The sequence below is a fragment of the Cyclopterus lumpus genome, chromosome 11, assembly GCF_009769545.1.
Source record: "Cyclopterus lumpus isolate fCycLum1 chromosome 11, fCycLum1.pri, whole genome shotgun sequence".
In the NCBI taxonomy this organism is placed as follows: domain Eukaryota; kingdom Metazoa; phylum Chordata; class Actinopteri; order Perciformes; family Cyclopteridae; genus Cyclopterus; species Cyclopterus lumpus.
Genome location: NC_046976.1, coordinates 5,829,610 through 5,848,692, shown reverse-complemented (window position 1 = coordinate 5,848,692; position 19,083 = coordinate 5,829,610). Strand labels below are relative to the sequence as shown.

The window sequence follows — 19,083 nt, the reverse complement described above, 5'->3', positions numbered from 1 at the left end:
TCCATGTGTCGCTGGCCTATAGTTCACGGGTTGGGGGCTGTAGAAGTGGCAGAAACGAGAAAACTCTGACTTTCACTTTGCCATCGCCGCCACCAAGTATTTAGTTAAATATTTAGTTAAATATTTAGTTAGAGGCCAGTGGCAGTGCTGGGTCTAATCGGTGTGACGGCTTGCAACAGATGCGCTGATCCGGTGCCACTCACCCGAGGTCAGGTCCCTCGGCGCTAGTTCCTACAGTCGCTTTCTCTTTTCTGCCACTTTGAATTGAATTCGATAACCAAACTATCCAAACACACACAGAACCTGTTTGTACTTTCAATGTGACCGGCAAGCCCCCCAAGGCTACTCTACTTCTCAGTCCTCTCGTGTTGGACTGAGGACAAAACGTCTTTGACAAAACCTCGATACTGTTCAAATCCTGTTGATAATGTTAGTTCACTTTTTGAAGACTTTTCTGAATATTCTGCCCAGATATTACAAATATGCATCTATGAAGGGATCATTTTTGTTCACAGTTCCCTTAAAAGTGTCCCACTCATTGTATTTACATTCAGTATTGTGTGTATCCTTGAGGACTAGCAAACGTGTTGAGTGCATTTCCTTTGTCTGACACATTTGCAATGCAAAACTGTTAGCAGAAATGACCACAATGTCACCTGCGTGCACAGGAACCGACTAAAAATGGACCCAAATCTAAATAATTGCTCCATAGAGCTACTGGCGGTCAAAAACTACCTTTTATAAGCTTCACATTGCCTACTACAGGTTTAGAAGTGTTATGGAATATACGTCAATACATTTATCATACAAAAAAAAGGCAGTTTAAATCAAATTATAAATAATAAATCCTACATGTTTTATTACAAAGGGGGGGGGGGGGGGGGGGGGGGGGGGGTTGCTGACATTGCTGATGTTTGAGAGTACATGTTATTATATAGTGTATATGTATATTACTGGATGGCGACGCTTTAGGTAACACACTTACCTATTGATTTGTGGTAGTTCCTAGTCTGTTATTGGCAGAGGTTTTTTGGCTTAGTTAACGGTATACATCATCTATCTATTTAGTTTCAGACCTTTTAAGTGGCCTTTACCCTGTTGGGACTGTCTCAATCACTTTGTGGCCAGACGGGGCTTTAACCAGCCAGATCATTGGCAGACCGTTGACGTAGACCAACACATCAGTGATATGATTGATGTGATTACTTTGTGATCATTTATTTGCCATGAATACGTTGCCATGCAATTTCACTTTTTTCATAGTGACCTTTCAAGTATTTTTATTCGGGGATATTTTCTATCAGCAGTGTTTGTTTGTTCATATCGCCCAAACATGCCCAGCAGCTACAACTTGAACTACATTTCCAATCTGGCCCTGGGATATCCGGTGCGTGCCTCATGTGTTTGCAGCAGCATGTTTAGCTGTGATTTTGCCCAGATGCCCAGCTGCACATTAAGGCGGCAATGAGGGCCGCAAGCTTTGGGGAGTTAAATCGGTTAGTCTGATCAGCAGAATAGAGATGCAGCGGTACAGGGTGAGCAGATGTTTGTGGCCTGGCTACATCTGCTGCAGTCACTCCAGCCAGATAGGATGGTTCTGCATTAGCGAGGGACAATCGGGAGGGAGGGTGAGGCAGCAGGAAAGAGGGAGGCAGATAGGGCAGTGAGAAAAGCATAGGAGGAGAGCTAAATGGCAGCGAGATGTTACCATTAAAAGGTTGATGGAGTCATCGATTAAAGATTTGTGATGAAGGGGGGAGAAGAAGAAAAAAGGACGGAAGAAAGCCACCGTTGAGTAAAAGGAGAGAGAAATGGACTGTTACGGTGGGAAAGGTGTTTGAAGATGGATGGGTGACCAGACAAATAGCTGTGTTGTCCCAGAGAGTAGATGTGTGAAGTGGAGGGTAAAGGACGACGGGATACTGAGAGAAACAAACGGGCAGTAAGAAAAGTGAGAAACATTTGTGTGTTGTTTTTTTTTTTTTTAAAAGGAATGAAAGTGTGTATTGCGGTAGTCAAGAATGAACACACACAAAAAAGATTGATGAAAGAATGGATGGATAGATGTGTAAACAGCCGTGGAGTGTCAGAGTTAAGCCGTTCCCATTCAGATAGGGTCTTCAAACAGAAAATAACAGAAGAGTGATGAAATTCAGCTGCAGCGGGGGAAAATAGGATGCCTTCTGTAACAGGATGCCGAGCGAAAGAAAGAGAGAAGATTGATGCATAAGTGCAAAGATAAGTCCAAGCGTGCCTCAAACTCTCCAGCTGATATGTCACACTGGTTTAGCCTCATATTTCCCTGCAAGCTGAAAGTAGATTTTTTTTTCCTTTTCTTTTCTTTTTTGATAAGGCAACTTCTATCAACATTTAAATCCCCCCACTGCTGTAAATGTGAAATATGACAGAATGAATCTCAATGAAAAGGGTGCGATGGGCAGAGTGATTGGAGTGGCGAGGTATATTAAATCCACGGAGGAGGGATTTTCTGTATGCTCCGTTCTGAGTGAAATAACCTTGAAACAGACACCACCCAATTAGACAGAAGAGAGGGATCTGATGTGAGCTCCATTGAACTGTGTGTTCTGTGCTCACGAGGGAATAATGGAAAGTAAGCGTTGGCCCAGTTCTACATGTTCAATCCTGACTTAATCCTTGTCTACAGCCGCGCCCCGACTCCTGCTTCTGCCACAGCTGAGGGACATATTGAAGCCTGATGTTTGATACCACAAAATCCAAATCTGTCGAGTGGAGCCTTTAGTGATGTTGAGAATGGCGCAAGCGAGCAGCAGGCACCACTTCTACGTCAATTAAAGCAAACGTGCTGGAAGACACGCGTCTCTCTAAGCGTCGATATCCCCTTGGTAAAACAATAACCATTGAACATGCCATCAAGACACTCATTAGAACCTGTGAAATGAAAGAGTTAGACTCTTGACATGGGGTGGGAACACACTATTGATTTCTGTAGAGTAATTGGGGATCTTCCACTTGCCATTTAGACTTCAACTAGGGATCATATCCATTAAAGATTAATCTGCAAATCGTATTCCTGATTCATCGAATGGTCAGAAAATAGTGGACCATGTCCTCAATTTCACAGAAAGGTGACTTCTTCAAAACAATCACTTTTCAACCAGCAGTCTAAAACTCAAAGGACTGCGGCCACTGATCACTTGCAACCGCCGTCTGCCCCAACTCAAGGTCCAAAAGACATTGAGCTAACGATATCAAAGCGCAAGCACGTGCATCACGTTTTGCAGCAGAGTACACATTTCCCTTTGTTTGCCGCAGGCAGAGGAAAGAAATAAATGGTTTATTCATTTATATAATCTTGGATTTTTCATATATTTGTCCCCAGCTTTATTCATTTTGTTTTCACTGGCACTTGTATTCCATCACTGCATCCCAAAATAAATGGGTTTTGAGCGGAGCACAATGATTCCTTAGCCTGGCCGCGAGGATCACTGGGAAGTCCGGGCGTGACAGCCTGGCCTTGTGCTTCAGTTACCACACACTGTCCAAAGACACAAATAACTTCTCTGTAACTGCGTGTCGCTGTTAGCTCATTTGCATATAAAGGGTTCAATTTTCAACCAAATGTATGCACATTAATTCATTTAAATACATGCAAGTAGCACAAGAGCACAGAGACACTTTTTACATGGCAGCGCAGGCAGTGACATTTCACCCTTTTGCCGGTGCTTTGAGAATTACACGTGCTTTTTTGTATTGTGCTTATTTGCAAAGGTTTCGGGGCTGCAAAAGCTTTTGTGTATCCGCCCCTCAGTGTACCATTTGAAGCCTTTTAATTAATCATCTACATCTTTGTTGATTGGCAAAAACATATCAATATATTGTTATCATTTGTGCTCTAGTTTCCGTCCAAATACAGCACACGTTTTGATGGGATTTCCAGCAGCTCCGCTAAAGAAATTGTGAATGAATTTGCGTTTCCGTCCGCTGTTATCTAAAGTACACCGAGTTCGGCGCTTTGCAGGTGGCGCTGATTCTCCTGTCACGTGTTCTTCTCGCCTCATCATCATTCCACACAGTGGATGCTGAAGTCACATGCTTCATGTCCATCCTACAGGTGTTGACCCTGAGCGTAGCGGTGAGCTGTCCCCATTCCCTCCCTCCCCCCCCGAATCCATAAGCCTTCCTCTTTTCGGGTTGAAGCCTGGAGCCCACCCCTCAAGCTGATTGCGTTGAACATGTAGTAGAAGTAGAGATCAGCTCGGTGTGGCAGTGGGAGGGGGTGGCTGGAGGAGAGGCAGATAAATGACTCCTCCATGGTAATGTCTGGCTGCTTTATGGGGTGTCCTGGCTGTGAGTGATGGCCTTGCTCTCGTTATCTGTCGATTGGGGTAATTGCTGTTTGTCGGAGTCTGGCTGACGGATGGTGATGCAATCTGCCCAGCGTTGCAGGGGGAGGGGAGGGGGAGACATCACCACTATCACTCTCCACAAGTGTCTTTACTAGGAAGCATGCTGTGTGTGACAATGTGTATTTGAATTGCAGTGGTTTGAAGGCGCGTGCGCCACTTTGTCCCCGTTGCCTCGATGCAATACTCTTTCTCACCCACGTTGTATGTAATTGTGGTTTATGTGTGTGTATGAAGAGATAAAGTTTACTTGGGCACGTGTGAAAGTCAACTGTGTTTGCATAAATGTTTAAGATGCATTAGCCATAATTCATTGGTGCCTAATGGGTTGCGATTGCTCAATCTCTTTGCTGCAGACCTCTGGTGCTGCAGAATGTGATTGTGCATATCAATTCTGGGTCCCCAGTCATCCACGCTCTTTTCTGCTCCAATAAAACAGACTGTGGCACCCGAGCGACCACAAATTACCGCCCTAATGAATATCTGACATTACTGGTCACACAGCAATTAATGAAGGGAGAAACCCAAAAAATAAAAAAAACGTGACAAGTAAATTTGCAAGCAGAATTTGAACGGAAGCTTCTTCTGTTTTGAGCACCTTCCATTTTGCAACCGGCTGGCGCAAGCGAGCGCCATCCTAGTCGCTGGGAATCAGGCCTCGATTCCGCCTGCTTGGCTGCCTGATCAGCTTACTGGCTGAGTGACGGTGCGTTTTGCAGAGTGGGGGAAGGATGATTCATCGCAGGCTCTCCGGACTACTTGATAATCATTCCATCTGGGGCGTGGGACAGGCTGTCTTGTCATTGGCACATCACTCATCGTTTGTTCTCCTTTTGCATACCTTTACCCGCTCCATCCCTCCATCCGGCTATCTATCCCGAGGGCCTTGGCGATGACCCTCCACCCCCGCTAGGGGAGGTTGTAATGCTGGACCCCCCCTCCCCCCCCAACCCTCCTGCCCCACCCCTCTGCTGCAGCCTGCCACTCGCCTCGCGTTTGATTTAATACCAGCCTAAGTGTGAATAAATTCCTGTCACAGCCCATTAAGGAGGCCTTGGAGAGATCTGGCCTGTTATTAATTCTCCACAGCTCCTCTCTTTCTCTCCCCTCTTTTTAGTTACCATCTCTCTCCCACTCTGCTGCTCTCCCTCCCCCCCTCCCCGCACACTGCCTTGTTTTTTTTAATACCCCGTTAATTACTGTGTCTGTCCTCTTTTATTCAAATGAGAAAAGGGCGAAATTCAAAAGCAGGGGGATGTTCTGTAATTTCAAATATAGGAGCCATCCACTGTCTGGCTCTCCTCTCCAGACCTGTGCGAGCTAGCTGCCGGCTCGGCGTGTATAATGAATTCCAGTGGCACTGGCGGTTAGTTTTATCTGAAGAGCAGGCTGGGAGTCTGCCGAGGCCTGGTGATAAACAGACGCAACCTCCTAACGTAATAAGACTGGGAGAGAGGGATGCAGCTTGGTTGGCAGATGCTCTCTCTCTCCGTCTCTCTCGCTTTGCTCTCTGATTCCCTGCCACCTTCCTTTCTCTCTCTTTGTGTCTCTTCTCTCAGTTTGTCTCTCTTCCCACTCCCACAGACGTTGCCCTCCTGCTGTGCTCCACTTCCTCTCCACTTCTTTCTCCCATCCTCCTTATACACCTCTCATTCTTCCATCGCTCTTTCCCCCTCTCTTATCGCTCCCTTCCCATCTTTCACCTCTGTGTTCAGGCTCCAGAATTAGTAGTCTGTGCACAGCAGGTGCCCGTACCTCTGTCTTATTAGCAGTCGTCTATGTGGCCCATTAGAGGCTCCCTGTATGCCAAGGGCTTTTTAATTGTTTTGCGGGGGTCAGAGGGGCAGTGTAGCCGCAAAGCCCTTGTGGAGGAGGTATCAGAGCTGGGCTTTTTTTTGTGGGGTTGTGGGGGAATACGTGTTTTACTAGTATTTTGCTGCATTTAGTGTCGAGTGCAACGCCAATTATTCCTGCTTTTGTGTTACGTGTTTAAGAACTATGTAAGCAATTAGTTGTTGTTTTTTCAAACCTGCCATGTTGTTTAGGATTACTGTTTACTTGAAAGGAAGGTGAGAAGTAAGTTGGAGACCCTTTTTTTTTTACTCTGGCAAATTGCTGTATGTGCACAATCCAGCCTGCCACGGTGCAGAACAGAAGTAAAAGGACCATCGAAGCGAGATTTATATGTTTCGGGTGTTATTGATACCACTTGTACGATGTAGACTAGGATACACGTCGGACAGAAATAAGACCAAGGATTCAAGTTGAGATGTTTTTGTTTATTTAGACTTAAAGGAGCCTTGAGCACCGTGGTCCCCAGGCATCCATTGGGACTTTGAATCTCCTTTGTTAAAGGAATTGTTTTTTATAAAATGTATCCTGTGTAGTTTTCCGTTCAAGCGAACGCTGTTTCGTTGCTACGCGTCCTTGAACTTTAACCAGCAGCCATATGTCTTGTGATTGTCAAGGAAAAAAAGATGCAACCTCTTCTCTCTGTCTTCTTATTTCATCACCTACACGATGTCTTGTCTCCGCTTTCTCCGCTTTCTCCGTTCAGTTGTCCTGTTGCCTTCTGACACACTCCCCTTTGTTGCAGAACAATGTCGGCCTGACGACTCCATATTAATCAAAGGAAAATGTTTTGCTGCTGCTGTGCATTCTCTTGATGATTGTTTTTATGTCAAGGCTTTGTGAAGTCATAAAAGACATTAAAACCTTGCCAAGTATGACCCTCTGCAATCTCGTATAAATACAGTTGTTTATTAAAGAGAAATTAGAGCGGGAATTATGACCCGTTTTACACTAGGCAGTAAATATTACGTCATTAAAACTACTAACAAAAAGACTTGTTTCAATCAACACAATACATCTTTTATTTCCTTATTTTAATTGTTTTTATGATGAAAAAAAATACTATAAATTACTCTAACAAAGTAAAATGATAACATTCAGAGAGGTTGAAATTATTTTTGAGACGGTGGCAAAAATAAATAATCCAGCAATCAAACAACAAAGTGATCCGCATCTGCCAATATGGATCATCAATGATCGGCAATTCGTATCGGTGGCAAATAAAATCAGGACCGCGGATCTCAGATCTGTGATCCGAACCGTGAGTTTTATGATCCGTTGCACCAATAATGGTGACTAATGAAACGGAGAGAAGCAACAACCAACATGTGCTGTGTGAGAGATGTGAGCGCTCTGATGAGGTGCATGTGTTCTCAGATTTAGCTGTGGTCGGCATGTTGTCAAGAGGTGATCGAGGATCCTTTGAATTACCTTTTATGTATGAAACACACACAACAATTCGCCTTGCCTGCGATGTGAGTGCCAAGGGGCACGTTACATCACCTGAAAGCCTGCTATGTTTTTTTGTTGTTGTTGTTTTCTTCAAACACTGTCATCATTTTAAATTCTTCTTTTTTTTTTAGTAAAGGGAAAGCTTCTTGCTTAGGTGTTGGCAGTTTACTCTCAGTTCTCTCTTGTCGAGGTGAACCGCAGCTCTTCCTCGCTCTCAAGAAGCATCTCCTGGAAGTGATTGCAGGTTTTAAATTGGAATTACCTCTCTTTAGTCTTTCCAGAAATCAGCCTGCCCCCCCCCCCCCCCCCCCCCCCCCCCCCCCCCCCCCCTCCTCCTGCTGCCTTCATTCTTAAAGCGACAGTAGTAATTAGAACCAATAGTACTTCTTTGGAGAGGTGCCATAGGGGAGCTGAATTTAGGTATGTGTGAGTAATGGTACCGATTCGCTTCACAAGATGCTTTTGACGTCAGAGGAACTTGTTGGCACCTTTAATCACAAGTTTTGTCAACATCACTGGAGTCTCCCCCAGCCATTAAAAGTAACACCTTGAAGTATCATGTGTAGGGCTGCAAACGGTCTGGAAGATTTCCTGTAAGTTAAGCTTGAGGAATTTTTGCAACATTTTATTAAACCTTTTGATTTAACTTAATCTGATGTAAACCGCATGTACGGGTCCTTACCAGTATCCCATTACAATGGAATTCAGTAAAATGATAACCTCTTCACGCACAGTGCATTCTCTTGTCACATGTCTGAGCCAAAGGACGACACGCTTTCATGTAAGTTTTGATTGTTTTATTGGAGTGACTATATTTTAAATGCTTTGATATTTCAGTGAACAAGCCGAAAGCAGCCCGAAGCAAAGTATGCAATGTACTACCTGTTAACGCCTCCTGCTAGCTTGTAGCTACATTGAGCATAATGTTGAGTTTTAATTAATCTATCTTCGTTCATTATTTATTATAAAACATGTATTTAATTATTTATTTGTTCACTTTAAACGTTTGCACACAGCCCACATTGGGCTCTGTAGTTAACTAACCATATGCCACATTTCCCGTTGTGGCCTATGTATTTGATAAATTAAAGGGTTATGACCACTTATCACAGGGCAAAGTGTCAGTTTCTACCTGCATGTGAAATGGTAAATACAGCCTGAGCTGTATCTCCATTTTATTTTTTATTTGTCCATACAATCCCCATACTTTCCCTGTTAATTCCCACGGAAAAAAGTTTCCACCTTGAATATTCCCGGAAATATCGCTACTTTAATCATGTTTACTTGGCGTGTGAGAGGAGGTGCTCAGCTCGGCTTCAGATGATTTAAGCTCCCGACAGACATCTGAGGGAGATGAAAGAAATACGTCCCGTCTGCTCTGAGATTGAGACGGCGGGGTATCACACCGCCAATTCTGGCTTCAAGCTCTCAACACTCGCCCATACAAGCACACGGGACATGCACAATCGTACCTAAAGTACACATGGACTGATCATCTGATCCTGTCTACATGCAAGCAAGCCTGCACCCTCTGCAGCTACGTTCACACTGAGCTCGGCTTTCCCCTTCAGGCCCCGCCACGAGCGAGCCAGTTAGCGGCACAGATGTCAAAGGAGCAAAGACCTCTAATTAAACAGAGAGAGCAGATAGCCTCAGTCGTTTGACACTGTTTAATAATGATGATGTAGAGTTGAGCCTCTAACTAGAACCTGAACGATGTATCTGTAGGCTGATTCATCTCCGCTGATATCAGTTTAAGACCGTTATAGGGGCGACCTCAAGCTCACCAGGTAGAGTGTCATCCAATAAGACGACCGTTACGTAGATGTTTTGGTATATGTTGGGTGATATGCAATTAGACATTGTGCTATGGCTGCATATTAAGGCTTTTTTACTCTTTTTATTGGTAACCCAGCTGTTGTGGTTTACAATAAGGTTAATCCATTTCTCCCATTATCTATTTCCAGAACCTTACTTTTCTTCATTCAAGTTTTTTTTTTTTTTTTTAATGCTTACAATTATTTCATTGCTGGGAATGTTTATTGTTTTGTTACATATTGCTTGGCTATTGGTTTTGGCTTCATAAATGATGCGTTTGTTGCGCTCTACCTGTAACTGAGGGCTTTAACTGTCCATCTGTTGGTCCGCTCTTTAAGCGGTCATGCGAATGCAGTCAACACTCTTTGAAAACCAGAAGGTTGTGATTTGAATTTCATTCTCCTTATCAGTCCCCAAGCTGCTTTAGCTAATCTGCTGCAGTGTACAAATAAGCCCTTTTTGCTATTAACTTAGATATGCACTCAGGCACAAAAGCTTAGGGTTTGTTCTCATGTTGGCAAAAAAGGTAATTACTGCAATATGTGGCATGCAGTGAAAAGACACTTTCGTGGTTTTATATGTCACTTAGCCCCTATTCCAGTCAACGTAGCTGTATTACTTGGATTTTGTTCCGATGAGCAATTTTGCTGATGCTTAAATCGCCTGCATGGCTGCCCATCATTGGTTTTAAAGCAACTGCTCTACAACCTTCTTGCCCCTCATTTATTATCACTGGGAACCAAATCGCAAAGGAAAGCACAATCGATGGGGGCTACCTGGCAGAGACGCAAGTGCTTAGGAGAGAGCGAGGGGGCGCCTCGCCTCCGATACCTCTAAAAGGCTAAATCGATTGCAGCTGTTCTGCAACAGTCGGCTGACACGGCAGGCTTTCCGCCTGAATGCCGAGGACGTATTGAAAGAAACCCCGTTGGTAGGTGTATGCGAGGATGACAACATGGCTATTGTATTTCTGCCACCGCTGGAAGAGAGGGCTTTTATCTGCCTTCAAAATCCCTTTTTAAAGGGCTTCATTCCCCCTGGGAAAGCCCTTGCCAAACACAGAACCCACCCACTTGCACTTAAACCTTCCCGTTGAGAAAAAGCCATAAAGTTTATAAAGTCAATTAAGGCTTTTTTTTTTCTTCTTTTTTTTAACTGATGTCAGGCAAATTAAAGCTGCTTGGCCCGGCTTCCTGTGGGTATACTGTCAGATGGTAAACCAGGGCCCACTTAGCGTCACAGGGTTCCCCAGGCAGAGCACAGAGCAGTAAGCAGCTTACTTATCCCCCAACTCACTTGTGCTTTTTACCTCCGAACGGGCACTGTGTTTTCCTTAAAGTGACATTTCACTTTGTGGGAACAAAGTGCACTCGCATCCCGCCGGAGTGCAACCCGGGAGCGCTCTTGATTGACTCGACCATGTTCAAAATCCTATTTGTTGAGTCAAAGTGAACCATGAATTCACGACACCAGATATTACACAGAGTGAACAGACACGTGTGATGATGTATCACCTCCATCCATGTCTATGTGCTCCAAAATATATTTGTTTACACAGTATCAGGGAAGCGACACAAACTGGCTCGGCTATCTGATCCTGATGCAGACCAGTACGGTTTGTGAATGACATGGACAGGGGTACAGTCGGTAACATATATTGAGCATTAGTTCTCTTTGACTCACTCGTTCTCAAGAATGTTTGGCCCCTTTGGGCGGTCCAAAGTCCTCTGCCTAATACGGAGTTGCATTTCCTTGAGGACATTTTTCAATTTTTGCATAATTTAGAGCATCGCTTCTGGAAAGGCACCTATCCACATAGTCGAGGCTCCTTTCCAAGTTTTTGTCACACTAATTATAAACCATACAAGTTAATCGGATAAGACCCGCGTTTCTGCCAAGACACTCTACGTCACTGTCGGAGGACAGCGAGGGTGTTTGTGTGCTTCCAGCCTCCGCAAACCTCGTCAAATATCGTGCGTTTTAAAGTAGAGTGGATCATGATGGAGGTTTCAACCTGTCTCCTCTCTGGCAGCGGTGACCCCGGAGATGCAGTCGCATGCTTCTCTTCCCTCGGGACGACGTTCTATAGCGTTTTATTGAGTCTGAATCCAGTTCCGAATCAGATTATCGAATCCGAAATCACTGGTACTTCTGTACAGATTACGATACTTTGCCGAGTTGTCGCATCCGATGTGCATTCTCGTCCCGACTCATTTTGAGCTTTTTGCACTTAACGTCCACTGAAGGTGAAATCGTTTTACACTGATTCAGGTCACAGAATCTGATGGGGCCACAGAATACAGTTTAACGAGGCCTCGTCCCTCCAAGATGGCAAATAATGCCCAAAGTTCTTACTCTAACACAGTGGGCAGTGGAGAAATATTTCAGCATTTTGGAACTGGACCCAAAAGAAAACTATTGGAACTTGTCCCTACTCTCTTCTCTTCTTCATCACATTTTTCTTTTCCTCTCCTCTTCACGTCTCTTCGTCGCCTTTCCTCTCTCCTTTTACCTGCTCTTATTCTTCCCTGTTCTCTTCCTGTCCTCACCTCTCCTTGTTTCCTCCTTACTTCTCCTCCATATTCTCTCCTCTCCTCTTCCTAATCCCCTCTCCTCGCTCACAGACACTTACACTTGTAATTCCCATCCAGATCCGTCTGAGTCAAAGCTGCGTTTTGAGTCGCCAGCGACAGGGCGGATTAGCGGTGGAATCCTGAGTGAAGGCACGTCTTTGCTCTTTCCCCTCTCTCTTCCTGCGTGTGTGCGTGTGTGTGTGTGTGTGTCTCTGTGAGCTCCTCATCAAAAAGCAATGCAAGGGTTCTTAATGTGCTCGGAGAGCGTGGTGGTCATGTTGTTAATCGTCGATCAAACGGGTTAAATAGCTAAAAAGCAGATGAATACCTCAGCTTATTCATGTAATAATTACAAGATTACTTGATTTTTCTATAATATCTAACAGACAAGACTCAGAAACTAAAAAGCTTTTTTCAGTCGTCTTTAATGTGGAGATAATGCAGAATTAATTACTACGGAGATGCCAATTATTAAGCTTGATAAACCTGAAGACGCTTGTTGTTTCATGGCCTACATTTGACAAATCCCAAGTGTTCTGAGATTAGGGCGTTGTTGGATTGTTCCATCCAATGTGTCACCGAAGCGCTTTCAATCAGCGTTGTGTTACAGTTACAAACGTCCATTCGCTTTTAATGGAAAGCAACCTCCAACGGGATGTGAATTTCTGAATACATTTTGTGACTAATATTTTCAGGTCAGGGAATGTCTGGAGGTGGCCCGAGCCAGGATCTGTCTTCACTCCAGACACAGAGATACAGCAGTTTGAGTTTCACTGGAGCAGAATTTTAATAAAGTGATTTCGATGAAATATTCAGTTTCTTTTCCCTTCCCCCTTCCCTTTTACACCCTTCTACTGAGGACAGCTTCTTTGATCTGATTTGGACTTGTAGGGGAGAAAGGGAGCATGATGAAGGGAGTCTGAGACCGGCAGAGAAGGGTTGAGTACCAGCTCCTCATCCATGTCACTTAAACAAACTGTCATCTGTCCTGTTAGCAGGCTGCTCTCCGTCTTCTTCTCCTATTATTCTGCTTTTTAAGGCTTCAGCTAATGATGGAGCTCCTGTCCTCCGCTCCGCTTGCCGTGATCAAATAGCAAAAAGATTATTCAAACTGAGTACATCTGTAATTAAATGTAACGGGCAATTTGATAGTGAATCATTGTCTCCTCCTTCAAATACATTGTTGTGCGTCTATAAATATAAAAATATATACAAATAGTTATTTTCATCGACGATCAATCCTCTAGTTAATTCGTCAAATTCATTGTTTAGTCTGTAAAATTAAAACAATAAAAAAGAAGTGAACAATTAAGCTAAAGATTGAGCTAAAAGGTGACATCTTCAAACGTCTTTCTTTCTCTCTGAATAACCCTCTTAACACATTAACGCATCAAATCTCCTTTTCATTAGTTCACTGTGTTTCAACACTACTTTTAGAATACCGCACTACATAATATAAAATGTCGATCCCATTTTTCTAAATATGTTCAGTTCAGTTTCTATAACAGAAGACAAACAAAAGCAGGAGAATTAAGAAAATGAAACCAGTTCCTGTTTTGATTTTTTTTAAATGTTTACTGACTGAAAACTGACTATAAACTTGGTATGATGGCATTTAAGAACCGTTTAGATTTTAAAATACAAAACAAATGTAGGTCAAAACCTACAAATCACAACTCTAGTTACATGATGTTTATTTTTTTAAGAATCTTTTCTTACTGGACTTGAATCAGAAGTAAATTACAGCTTCTCTGACATCAGGCTTAGCTTCAGTAACAGGGACTGGAATCAGATTTGGTTTTGACCCCCACCCCATGCCAACATGTCAAATCTGTTGGGATGGCAGGTTGCCAAAACTCTGTCCAATAAACAAAACTACTTGTGACTTCTGTCGACACGACCTAGTTGGCTTCCAACTAAACAGTTTGAAAGACGGGTCTCACTTTGGCTTGTCCTCTGCCCAGATGTGCTGTAAGCGCACCTGGGAGCTTCCTGTAGTCGGACATTTACATAACCTTCGTTTCCCTCTCTCTCTAAACACACACACACGCACACACACACACGCGCACACACACACACACACACACACATACACACACACACACGCACACACCTACTACATCAAACATGTAATAGAAACTTGCATGCAATGTTTCAAAACAACTTCCAGACAAAACATCAAGAAAATTAACTGACTCAATAAGTCGATCTTTATAGAATTTTTTACTTTATTTGTTGAATGTTTTGAGGTTTGGAAAAGTTGTAGAAGACATTAATTTGTTGTTTATTGCAGCGGCCCCAAACCTTTTTTCGCCCCACTGACCGGTTTTGTGGAAGACAATAATTTCACGGACTTCAAGGTGTCGGTGATAAATATGACGAAATACAATTATATGAGCGGCATAAAAACTAATCTAAAGAGCGGGCGCATGGGAATCTCCTTTAGCGGTTAACCCGTATTTTAAGTAGGACTCCAGCTTTCTTTTTCTTGTAAGTCGTAGGCTCTTCTTCTGTCTCCTCGTTGGGCATTTTCCCTTTTCCAAAGAAGCTCTACAAAGACGTCTTTTTTTTACTCATTTGTCCTCGCTTTTGGGCAAAGCTTTTGTGGAAACTGAAATGAGCGTCTTGACGTGTCAAGAGGCAAAGACGCACAAGCGGTCATTTTTCTAAATAAAACATCTTTCAGACCTTGATAATCAATCAAATGTTTTTTTCATTCATTCTTTCTGTGCCACCCGGTACGAAAGGACCCGCAAACCAGTACCAGTCTGCGGCACACACACACTATTGTTGGGGACCGCTGGTTTATTGGGACATTTTCCTATATTTTATAGACATGGAGACTAAAAATTAGAATGACAGTTCGTAAAAACCGGTCGACAGATATGTCAATTAGTTAGAATAATTAGTTGCAGCTCCAATCAGGAGTAACGTCAGCTCGCTGCAGCAAAGTGCCGGGCGTAACACAGCCGTGGACCTGTCGCTCCTGGCCGAGACCCAGTTCCACTTAATCAGGTCAGTTTTGGCACCAATACCTATCTAATGGATTGAATCTCTTAACTCAGTGATGCACAAATACAAACAGGCACAGAGATTGTCCAGTGCAGCCACACACACACACACACACAGACAGACATAATTGCACATTCTCATGCACACACACACCACTGCGGCTCCCCTGTGCTCGCCTGACTCCATTTCCACTCCATCTCGGGTCACTGTGCTTTTCTCCGCTCGCTCCTCCGACGGCTGCCAGCGTTTCAAAGGTTCCATAAAGCAGGAAGGCAGCCTGCCAGTCTGCCGCAGGGCCCACGGAGACAGCAGTTCAGACGGCGCTTCCTTGTTTACTTTTCAAGAGCTGTTGACTGGCCACCCTGCCGACGTGCACGTCAGGAGAGGCCTACAAACGGATTTAAAAGGCATCCAAAACTTTGTTGGAGCGAGGAGTGAGGAGGGAGTGCATCTGCTGGAACAGGTGTGTTTGTGTCTGTGGAAGTTTCATTCTTAAGACACACAACAAATAACCGATGGTTTAGAGCTCCTCGTCTCTGGTGTGTTCTCTGTAGTGTTTCCTGTTTTGCGGAACATTGCATTATAGGTGTGAAGGATTAGAGTTACACTAATTACGAGGTTATGAATGGCATTATATCTCCCCGAGGTTACAGAACAATTTCTGCTATAATAGAGGTCTCTTTATTCATGTATCAAGATATGCCAGCGAGTCTTTTCATGATGAATGTGCCGTGAAGGCTCCGCTGCCTCCATAGTCTCGCTCCCACTGTGAAAAATGAGGAATTACATATCTTGTTTCAAAGAAGAGTAGATTTTCGTGGATGAACCTGTATTCACGAGTTGCAAATGTTGTCATTGAAGCCCAAATCCGCCCGTTACGGCTTGAAAAAAAAGAATCTGTGATTGCAGCTCCTATGCTTCATGTAAAAAAAAAGAAAATTGAAATAAAGATCCGCTGTTAAAAAATAATTTAAAAAAAGAAGCGGAAAAGTATTGTATAATTGTTTAAAACGTGTTTGTATTAATGAGATGATGCCACAAGCCTTGGTAATTTCAGAGTAAATGGCCGAGTTATTTTAAGAACTTGCTCTTCAGGGTAATGAGGCTACTATATAGGGTAATATCCTATGTAGCACGCACGCACGCACGCACGCACGCACGCACGCACGCACGCACGCACGCACACAGTGAAAGTCGAAGAGAGAGAGATAGTGGTGTGGTGTGTGTGGTGTGGTGTGGGGGGAGAGAAGAGTGAGAGACCTTGTGAGGCAGTGAGAGCCCCAGAGAGAGCGAGGGAACGACTGGAAGGCCTCCAAATGTTCCACTGTGGAGTATCTTCAAGGACAATCAGCTAAACAGTTGATATTAAGAGAGCTGTGTGAAATCGATTGCTCAAGGTGTTATCTGCGCCGCAAAAATTGCTGGTAATTAGTCATGGCTAAAGGAGTGTTACAGAGGGAGCAAGATGGATTTAATCTTAATAGATTTCACTGCACTGCAGATACAGTAGCTCCTGAGTGAGCCCCCCCCCCCTCTATCTATCAGAAGAAACGCAGCTGAGTTGTGTGAGCAGCTGTGATGTACCGCTGTTGCTAAATTTGCCCGAACCTTCAAATTTATGCTTTGCGCGAGTTACTTGTTCAAAGGCAGCACACAGCTTGGCAGCTTGTAGTCCACGGGAGCTGTTGACTTAGAGATCTTGGAGGAAACTCGCATATTGTACACACTGAAGGATAACTACCGCAGGTGTACATTAGTCCATCTCTGTACTTTGACTCATGCCGTGTCTCGGCCTCTCGGCCCCCGGGCCCATTCATTCCTCCTGAGGATCTTTAGAAATTGGTCACAAATATATTTACATTTTACATTTTCTTGGTCAGTCGATCCACCACTTTGGTCCAAGGGGTCTTCAGACTGATAATCCCCCACGACCTTGGCGGTTCCTGCCTTTTCATCTGGCACCAGCAGCAAGTCAAATGACGTTACATCAGCCTTGGCTGTGCTTTGTTTTCAATGCCAATTAGAACGTGTTTGCATGCTAACGCGCTAAATGAGCATTGTGCACAAGGTAGAATGCTGCCACTGGCATTGAGATCCAAGTGCACGTGTTCTTGCCAAACTCATATTTAAAGACAGAGAACTTTAAGTCTCACAAGTGATGTCAAACACCACTAAAACATCTTAACACCATAAAAGCAATGACACAATCCTGAAATAGCATTCAAACTCTCTGTATGGCTTGAATACAACCAATATTTTTCTTACTTGGGTTCAGATTTGGTTCAGGGTAACTTGGACTAATACTACTTTTGAAGATGGGGAAACAGATGATTTCCTGCTGGGAAAAAAACTCCTGGTTAATATTCCCGTACCAGCAGCAAAACAGCAACAGTCAGTAGGAACGAGATTACATGTGGATCCTGTGATTCTGGTCAAATAAATTATATTTGACAAGGTCTTAAAATGCTTTCAGAGATGTGAAGTTTATGCTGTTTTGATGGCACGATGCCAAAGTAGAGCTCGTCTAGAAGTGTAAGAGCTGGAATCTGTTGTTTGTTATGCGTTTTGTCGGCTGGTTTGGTCTTTTGGTCTTTTGTGACCTGTACTTTTATTGTTGTAAGTAGACTTTTATATTCATTTGTGTGTTTTTTTCTTTCTTTCTTTTTCCATCTAAATGTATGTTTGTTTTCCCTCATTTTGGTATTTTTCCTGCAGAAGCTGAAGCAGAAGAACCAGCAGTTGAAGCAGATCATGGACCAACTCCGCAACCTCATCTGGGAAATCAACTCCATGCTGGCCGTCAGGAGCTGAGACACACACACACACACACACACACCCTCACACACATTTACTATAAACAATGGGCAGGATGATTCGGTCATTAACTGGCCGTGTGACAGGGTACCGCAGGCTGGCTGAGGCTGCACTTTAAAGAAGAAATTGGGACATTGGCAATATCAACCCGTTTCCAGAAGACATGAAACAATAGATGAAAAACCAGAGGAGAACGATGAAGACGAACTTAAACTGTGGGGAGGGAGACAGCGGGAGGGTGCAGGTGACATCAGTGGGGGTTCCGTCAACCTCGATATTCTGCATTTCAATCAACTTTAAGATTGAATTAATCTGAGGAGTTGATATATTATGTTTAATCTATTAGCAGGCACCAGGAACACATATTATATTTAATCCTGAAATTCTGCCAATTTCTTAGTATTGGAATTGTTTGAAGCCCTAAATAAAATAAAACGCTTTTATACGACCCCTAAACACTTCAATGAGTTTCAAAATCTTATTCTTGCTATATTTGTCTGCTTTTTAAAAATTTGATGTAATATGTAAACTCTATATATGATGCCTTGTTAAGGATTCTGCTGAATTATAAATGTTGCTGTGATTTTTGAACGCTGTTTGTGTTTTGGTTTTTGTTCGCCGGTGTGTCTGTCTTGTATTCCGTCCGTATTTATTGGGCATTTCAGATATGTCTATATATAGCTATTTACCGGCCAATCGTAACTTAAACATAAACAAACAAAGTTGATATGGATTCTCCGGCCTTTAAAAAGCTTGTCAGTTCTCTCTGGTGGACAAATAATGTAACAAGTGACACTGAAATGACGTCAAACCTACCGTGGCGTTTTTATTGTTGGTTATCGGCATATAATAAGCTAATATCTCCTGATATGTCAATCTGCAACATAATTATCAGTCTAGCTTCTGTGGGAACAGAATAATCATATCTCCAGAATATGGCTCAGCCATCTGTAATTTGAAACCAATAAATTCATTCAAGCTAATTCAGCTTGTGGGAGCTTATTGTCTTTGTAAAAAAAAAAATACTAAACATGATCGCACACTTTAAAGAAAGCACTCATTTAATAGATGGAAAAAGGATTCCTAAAGGACGTCATTAAATTCAAACGAGCTAAAAATCAAGGTACGTGTGCACACACGAACATGCACTAATATGGCACCACTGTCAGGTCTCGGAT

The 19,083-nt window shown here is 43.3% G+C and overlaps 1 protein-coding gene across 1 annotated transcript in view; it reads left to right on the top strand.

The window, feature by feature from the left end:
* The window catches only part of med30 (mediator complex subunit 30), a 31,854-nt gene extending 13,354 nt beyond the window's left edge, over window positions 1-18,500 (top strand). Inside the window, exon 5 of the mRNA XM_034545826.1 lies at window positions 17,807-18,500. Coding sequence (XP_034401717.1) covers window positions 17,807-17,902 — 96 coding nt within the window. The 3' untranslated portion in view covers window positions 17,903-18,500. The remainder of the gene's footprint in view (window positions 1-17,806) is intronic.
* Window positions 18,501-19,083: the final 583 nt, after the last annotated feature.